General features: G+C 32.5%; 2 protein-coding genes across 2 annotated transcripts in view; one reads left to right on the top strand and one right to left on the bottom strand.

Annotated features, from left to right (window-relative positions):
• The window catches only part of LOAG_17283 (CMGC/CDK/CDK4 protein kinase), a gene marked incomplete at both ends in the record, with an annotated part of 3005 nt that extends 1742 nt beyond the window's left edge, over positions 1-1263 (bottom strand). The window contains 3 exons of the mRNA XM_020449943.1: positions 257-404; positions 627-742; positions 1126-1263. Of these exons, the coding sequence (XP_020306456.1) occupies positions 257-404; positions 627-742; positions 1126-1263 (402 nt within the window). The remainder of the gene's footprint in view (positions 1-256; positions 405-626; positions 743-1125) is intronic.
• Positions 1264-1920: 657 nt separating this feature from the next.
• Positions 1921-7618, top strand: LOAG_10334 (hypothetical protein; the record flags this gene model as incomplete). The annotated part of the gene is made up of 14 exons (XM_020448140.1): positions 1921-2026; positions 2209-2281; positions 2530-2673; positions 2953-3073; positions 3317-3447; positions 4118-4195; positions 4528-4606; positions 4842-4960; positions 5169-5295; positions 5483-5603; positions 5852-6028; positions 6390-6474; positions 6780-6932; positions 7528-7618. The coding sequence occupies 14 exons, from the start codon at positions 1921-1923 to the stop codon at positions 7616-7618; spliced, it is 1605 nt and encodes a 534-aa protein (XP_020301688.1).
• Positions 7619-8713: the final 1095 nt, after the last annotated feature.

The following is an 8713-nucleotide window of genomic DNA, read 5'->3' as shown; positions in this document are numbered from 1 at the left end:
ATATATATATATATATATATATATATATATATATATATATATATATATATATATATATATATATATATATATATATATATATATATATATATATATATATATATATATATATATATATATATATATATATATATATATATATACATACATATACATGCATAAAAAGTGTCTTCAGACATATGGTAAATTTATTAAAACGATCATAAGTGTAGGAAAACTCTTGCTCCTTGTATTCTAAATGGAAAAAGAAACTTACCTGCTTCGCAATATGACGACATTGATGATCACCCATGTCACGTGGGATAGTGCGCAAAAACTCATACAAGTCCCAGTCACACTTCTCATAAACAACACTCAAACACATTTCACCCTTATCGATTTGGCCATGAAATACATCGTGCAATCTACAATAATATACAAACTTTATTCAGGAATTTTCTTTGACATGATACGCCGTTTTCATTTGCGGCTTTTTAGTTCACAAGTGAAGCATAAAACATGATAAAATTTTGGAATTAAATAAATTTCGGTAGTGATAAGAGGAAAATGAAAGGGATTTCCGCCCATTAAGTCGCAGATACTTGTTCATTTCAAAGATAGAAAACAAAAACCACGAAGGAACAAACTTCACAATATTTGGATGATCCAAATTATGCAGCGCTCGCAATGCCGAGATCTCGCGTATAATACTTTGTGGTATACCATCTTCTGTTATACGTACAATCATTTTTTTTAAAGCATACTGTAATGAACTGTGTAAATAGTGCATATTGAAGTCTTAATAAAAAACTTTCGTCAGATAATATTATGAACAAGTAAAACCTACATAATCTACACGGCTTAATTGGAAAACCAAAGTGAAAACAGTTGCTACAACAACAAGGCACATATATTTTGCTACGGAAGAATCCAAACTGAAGAATGGTTCCCATGGAAATGCATCACAAAGAATATAGTGCAACCATTCTGGATTTTCCGAATAATGGCACGCATATATAGTGAAACGAAAAAGAGCGGATCAAGACAAAGAGGCAATTAGAATAACATCTCCTTGACGTGGTTTTTTCAGTATATGAATTAGTTTAAAATCATATTAAAAAGTGCTAAGCAAAAATGTATACTCGCCTGTATGTTACTGGGTATATGAGTAACTAGATATACGACACCATATGCACCCTTCCCGATCACACGATGCTCCTCATATTCATGAACATTTTCAGGGCTATCCGTACCTCGATCACATCTTGAACAACTTTCCTCCATAACTGCAAATAGAAGTGTATAAAAATGCAGGGAGAAAAACATAAGTAAACATGAGATGATAAATATGAATACGAAAATTAATGCGAACAAGTATGCACTGAAAGAGCACTACCTATTTAACAGATTATGCAGAAAGGACATTAAATCAAAACTGATACACTGTTCAAAGAATTGCTCCGTCTGAAAACGTACTTCCCCTTCCCCCTCCCCTCCCTCAAATCAGTTTTTCAGTTGTCCAATATACACGATTTTACTAGTCTTCCCAGTCCTCACTATCCCAACTATTTACCAGCAAAATACCACTACCCGCTGTAGGACGACCTTGAAGATCGGTTTAGCTCCTTGAATTTGAAAATTAAATTTGCGAATGCAATTATCACGCCAATGGATAGCGCGGTATGAAATCAGTCCATACCTCCGACCGCCTTTTATCTTTCCTGTTATTATGACATTTCGTTTTGTTTGGGTGATATGTGGTCAGTGTTGAGATTAACTGGATTGAACATTACTTTTCCAATGTTGATTATCGTCTTCATTGAAATGGGTTAGGTTAGTTTGCACAATGTGTACCACTTCCAGGTGACACCCACACATACCCAATCGATGTGTGCGTTGCCATGAGTGAATATTGTTCAGAGTAATTGCTGTTGGCGATAGATGGATGAAACGGATACGACAGATAACAGCTTCCGTGCAACGATCATACATCAACTTGAACGTCGAAATATTATATGCAGACAGTTCGATTCCTTGTTCACTTCTTGTAAGCTTTCCACTTCACTCCTTTTTTCTGTGACTTCCCATCTGTGTAAGTCATCTATAATATTGCTCGACTCTCCAATCATATCACATCTTTTAATGTTAATTAACTTTATTGTTTTGGAGGTGATTATCGTTGTGGATCCTTTGCAGCTAACAGTGGTATCAAATTTTATCTTTTTGTAGATTGTGAACTAACAGAGTATGTAGCGAATGTTGCACGTAACGGTCGTATACGTCACGGCTCGAGTGCTTCATTGTAGGTTTAATTATTTCATTATATGCAAACAGTTCGATTCCTTGTTCATTTCTTCGTTAGCTTGATAACTTGGATGAATCAGTGATTCACATCGCATGAACAATTTGCGTTTGGCCAGGTAAAAAAGACTGCGTCTGATGAACTAATTCAGTTGTGATGAGCAAAGTGCAACGTTTTATTTTTTGTGTGGAAACTTCTTGCCAAGCTATTAATCAGTGGGAAAAGTATTTTAAACAGCAATGTTTGAGAGCAGGAAGCTCGGATCGCACGTTGGAACTGGAAGCTGAGCTTGCAGATCTTTACCGTAAAAAGGAGCAAAATGATCAACAGTTGATTGAAACAAACAATCGTTTGGAAGTTGTTGTTCGAGAACTAAGCGCAGTTAGTATTGTGTAAGTCTTAGCTTTACTGTTGGAATTTTGAATGTAATAGGTGAATGAATGAAGTGTAGTCAAATATTACTTGAAATTATCCTCAGCAGAGTTGATCGTTGTCCTCGAGCTTGTTGTATTATTTCATAGGATGCTTCGTTGCTTCGAAGCCGAATGATGCAGGTGAAAGGCTTGTTCTCCAAAGTTGGACAATTCAGCATTTAGTTTTACTAACGTTTTATTTAAAAAAATTTTGAATTATGCACTGTTACGATGCTTTTCAATGCAAGAAATATTTAGAAAAGAAGAGTGTCAAAAGGAGAATCAAAAGTTGAAGAAAAAATTGAAAGAAAAAGAAGAGGAATTAACTGCATTAAAAGAAGCAAACATTTTTTTAAAGGATGAACATTTTGCTTTGCAGGCACGTGTTTTCATAATTTTATTGGTATATAATAATTGAACCAAGCTTCTGTGATGTTAGAACTTGGAGCGCTAGAGATTTTTAATAATTTTAAGTTACTTAACAATGCAGTCATGGTCATTGTCCTTTCATTTTGCTAGATTAACGATTCTCTGACATACGTTGACATGCACCATTACGTTGAATTTGCTTAACTTCTGATAAATCTTGAAATAGGGGTGTAATTCATTACAATATCTTAAGGCAAGTTATAATAGCATCGAAAACAAATATCGAGAAGCACAGGAGGAACGAAATAATCTGGTTGATCGAATAAAGGATCTTAAAGAGAAAGAAGTCCAGTGGTTTAATGAACAAAATGAACGAGAGCAAGAGTAAACAATTCATTTGAGCTTTTTTTTCTATCTTTTTCTGCATGATTTTTTTTTTTGATTTTGAATTGAGAGAGGTCGTGTTACGCTTTCTTTATGTTATAAAAAAATCAGTCCACTAAAGTTTAAATGCTGAGGTGCTTGTTTTCAAAATGAAGTTATGCTGAGTTGGAAGAAATTATGCTCTGTAATGACTAAAAAACTCCACTTTTTTTTGTTATTTATGAATAAGCAGCTAACTTTATTGCTCGATTTGCCAGATCCAACTTATTACGATCCAATTCGCGTGAACACTTAGTGCCCTGACCTTGAAGTTAGTAAAAGTAGATGGAACATTAAACATGGGCTTGGATTTATTGGATATCTGAATGAGTCTTTTAATATCTTCACCACTCAAACTGGCTATGTTCCATATGTGTATTGTAAGACATATTCCCTCCCATGTTTCTTAATCTCAAACGTTACTGCCTCTTTTGACTCACAAACGAAGTGCGCCGATCGTGTTTATTGGGAATTAACTTTTAGTACTATAAAAAAACTTTATAGTATTGAGAATCACACGTAAAAAAGAAAAAGTATGTTTATTTATCATAGTAAATATCTTGGACAACTTGACCAGTTTTTTCAAATCTAATCATTACAAAAGGGAAGTATTTTAGATTTTGTTGTTTAGGGAACATCGTCGCCGTTTAGCAGCCGATATTGAGTCTGCACTAACCATGTCACACAACAACGAGGACAAAACGTATGGGTTAGTTAACGAATAGAAATATCCATTGTATGAAGTATTATCCTATACTTTTTCTATATGTTTCACTACGCAGTTAATGTGTTGTTTCCTTTTCGTGTTTATCCTTTGCGCATGAAAATTTATCTGAGTAATAAATTTTTGCTCAAAGAGTAAAAAGCACCGTGATGAAATAGAAAATGGTATAGAAATTATTCTAAATGCTAAACTTGAGTGCAATAGAAGATTTGGATACACTGAAAATCCAAGTTGTTTTGCGAATATTTGCAATGTTATTCAAATATTTTCCATTGGGCATTTGCCCCTAAATTTCGGAATTCGATGGTAATTTACAGATTTGAAATTATCAACAATACAAATCAAGTCGTTGATTATAAAGGCGACATTATTCCTGGTCACTGTAAAACAAAACTGGTGAGTTAATTCAGTAAATTCTGTTAGCTTTGTTATAATTTTATAAATTCTGTCTACAAATTAAAATTCATCGAGCTATAAATTTTATTGTCTTGTAAATTCCACAATTTTTTTAAAGTTGGGATATCTGTTCGATTTGATCTGAAAATTTAGTGAATGATTTATGATTCCAATTTTCTGTTGTGAAAAGAAATGAGACTTTCCTGTTGTGTAAGTAAATAACTATTTTCCCAAGGATTATGGCGATGATATTAACGATATTCTTTGGCATCCCAGTGGTAACATGTTTGCGGGAGGCGGTGGCGATCATAAACTTCGTTTATACAAAGTAGTAAATGACAAATTTGAAAAAATGTAAGGAAATAATAATTATGCTTTTCCTATATGCATAAGCTCTGAATCTTAATTGTTGGTTCCTTTGCAGCTGCTTCCAGTTCTCGGAAGTTTTTAATCTCTACTAGTACTAATAAATTTCTTCATAGATTCTTGAAAGATATATTTCCATTGTCTAGGGACAAAAAAAATGCATGTTTATCTCATTCAATACTAGCTTTTTATACAGTGTTTCTTTGGCTGGTTCAAATGAATCAGTACTACGGATAGATTTCGCAGCCGAAACCAATCAAGTTCTCGGAGCTGGCAATGATAATGCCGTTCGTATTTGGGGAACAGATAACCATGTAGTCAAGGTTTGGTACAATATTCCCTTTGAGTGGTTTTATGTAATAATGTCGGTTCTCTTTATGTTTATCTCAATTTTTTATTAGGTATTTGTTGGCCGGTTGGTTTGTTTTTTGGTCATAGATAATCTTTCAAGTGTGTTTATCATTTTCAGTGATTATTTATCAGTTGTACTAGTTATCGTTTCATTTTCAGCACTCGTTAACAGGACATGGAAATAAGGTATCATCTGCTAAATTTTTTCACGATGGTTTACAAGTTGTATCTGGATCTTATGACAGAACATTTAAACTATGGGACTTAAAAACTGCCAAGTGTACGTTTATACCTATGTTTTCTATATTTGCATATTACGGTAATTTCTTTAACAATGCATCAGATAGAGAAGGTGGGAGAGGAATGAGAGAATAGACAAAATGAAAAAGAAAAACTGACACTGGCTTTTATTAAAAATTTCGATGAGTAAGGACTGAGAGTATGCCGTCTCGCGATTTCCCAAATATTAATCAAACAAGGTAGAACCGCGAGGTATTTAGAAATTAAACTTGGTGGCACACTTTTCAGGTTTGAGAACATATTTTACTAATTCAGTGGTATATGACATAACTTCGAGTGACAAGAATGGAATGGTAGCTAGTGGTCATTACGATCGTAAAGTACGGTTCTGGGATATAAGACTCAATGAACCGGTTCGTGTAGTCGAACTCGCCAACAAAGTTACATCACTGGTTCTGTCGTTTGGTAAATTAATATTCTGCTTTATACTAAACTAGTTGTGGGAAATCGGTATCTAAAAAGTTGTTATTACGCGCTTCGCATTTGGCAGTTATCTTGATTTGTGTTCTAATCCTCAACTTAATTTTTTTAAGATACCGTCTTGTACAGCTATGTTAATTTTTTTCAGTCTAAGTTAAGTGAATTAATTGCTCTGTTAATTATTTTGAAACATGGCCTTTATTGTTTTTTGAGCAATAAGTTATATTAAATTTGTAATATCTAAGTTTCAAAGTATTTTGTGTTACCTTTATAATTTTTGAAACAAGCAGTAAACACTGTTATAGTCTCTAGATCGTCATTTATTTCTCTGACAAATTACATTAAGACTCTTCCGTTGTACTTGCATCAGCACGAGACGAAACAATGTCATTGATCGACCTACGTTCGTACCAAATTGTTCATATATACAGGTATTTTTCTTAACATTCTTTTTATCACCGAGGAATGACTCCAGTTGTTTGCATGAGTCTAGATCAACTTACTTCCTTCTTTAGTCTATTTTTTAGAAAATGTCTTGGGAAGAAAAGATGGAATAGTTTGATGACTACGCTACCTGTTTCATTTTCACTTTTTACCTTTAAGATTCCTTTCTTGATTTTTTCTTTAATTTGTTTCATCTTCATAATAGTTTTTTCTTTAGATAGAATTGATAGATCGTAAATTCAAGGAAACCTTTATAACCTTCAATACTACCAGTCATTAAAATTTACTGCAGTGCTGATCAGTATCGGACAGGAAGTGATCACATTCGTTGTGCGATAAGTCCTGGAATGGAATACATCGCATCTGGGTCTAGTGATGGGTCCATTTTTATTTGGAATCTGAAAACAACCAAGCTTGAAAAAACACTTCAAAAGGGTGGACATGAGTAAGTAATTTTTCCAAAGTTTTGTTAGGCATAAAAATTGTAGTTAATGTAAAAAAACCGTGGGCTGTCTTTTAGAAATAAAACATACCGAATTTTCATTTTGTGTTAGCTTAGTGTTCGTTTTATGTGATAACTGTGAAAGACAGAGAAACGAGGAACAAAAGATGAGAATCTGTGAAATTTAAAAAATTTTTTTGGTTCTAACCGTGGAACTTTAGCATTTTCTCCTCTCATTCTTCTACTCAGCAAAATCCATTATTAACTTTACAGTGGAAGAAGATATTTTTGTGAAGAAGGGAGGAAAATTAATGGTTTCTGTATCTGTTACAGTTCTCATGCATTTATTTGCATTTTGCGTGTTTAAAGTAAAAGTGCAAATTTTGTCCCAATAAAACATTACGAAAAATATGTTTTTTATTTTTGCTAATTCGTCAAATATACATCAAATATAAATCACTTCCATCATTGGTTTTTATTGTACTATGGTAATGATACCTTGCTTTGTGTAGTGTGATAGTGATATCTTGTTTTGTGATTCACTTTTAATGTATGTAAAACAGCAATTTGATCAAAGATTATAATTTTCTTTTTTCAGGCGAGGCGTGCATTCAGTTTCGTGGCATCCCAAAGGAAATATGTTACTTAGTGCAGGAAAGGAAAAAACTGTTTGCTTATGGACTGTTTGATTTTGAAAATTCATTCTTAGCTCGACCTTTGTTTTGATGCTTTTCATTTTGTGTACATTTTTGTTTATTTTATTATATGTCATCTACTATGTTATCAGAAATACTTGCCGATTCTTCTTTCCAGTATAATCTGTGCGAAATCTGGCCACACTGTTCCCATCTCTCGAAGACTTATGTGGGCCTGAAATAAGCTATATACAACATAAATTTATCATTAATTCATTATGATCTTTATCAGTGGTGCCGTAATCGTCTTATGAAGTATAATATAATTTGAAGTGCTGAATCTTTTTATTTTCAAGAAAAATAAAGTAGAAGTGTCTTATATTCCAGTGTACTGGAAATTTTATTTCATCGGGCCATGTAGAAGGCATTCATTAGTGAAGTCAACTTATGATTATTACAGGTATGTAATTTCTTGGTGTTTCTTACGACTTGACTTGTATGTAATTTGAGAGAACAAATTGTATACGAATTAAGCTGCAAGGAGCATTCCATATTTTTGATTATTAAACGTAGGGTTCCCTGTGATTACTTCACAATTTGTAACTTCAGAATTTGTAAATTTGTTTTTAGTGAAAAACTTTTTTATGTTGCTGTTGCGATCCTATATTTGTATGTCTTTACGGGTCATCTGATCTTCCAAAAGCTTCTTTAGAATGTTATGCACAGATTAATAATGAAAATTAGTGAAATTTACCTCGTTTGTATTTTCAGTTTTACGAAAACAGAATTTCTTTAAAAAACTACAAATTATTATTTTAATTTCCAGCATCGCAAAGCGCATCCCTTAAAAACAACTTAGAAGTTATTATTATTAGGGTTAGATAGTATTTACATTTCACAGAATTAAGTAAACGATCATAAAAAATGAAGAAACTAGAAATGGCGAGCATTTTAAGGTACATAATGACAGGATGATTCACATCATTATTATAATTACTATTACTATAATAATAATTATTACTATTATTACTGATTATCATTATTATTATTGTCATTATTATTATATTATTGTCATTATTATTATTGTTATTGTTTTTACTATTATTATTGTTGTTGTTATTATTATTATTATTATTGTTATTATTATTA

The sequence above is a fragment of the Loa loa genome, assembly GCF_000183805.2.
Source record: "Loa loa unplaced genomic scaffold supercont3.57, whole genome shotgun sequence".
Lineage (NCBI taxonomy): Eukaryota > Metazoa > Nematoda > Chromadorea > Rhabditida > Onchocercidae > Loa > Loa loa.
Note: the sequence above shows the minus strand (reverse complement) of the source record. Positions and strands in the feature narration are given on the sequence as shown.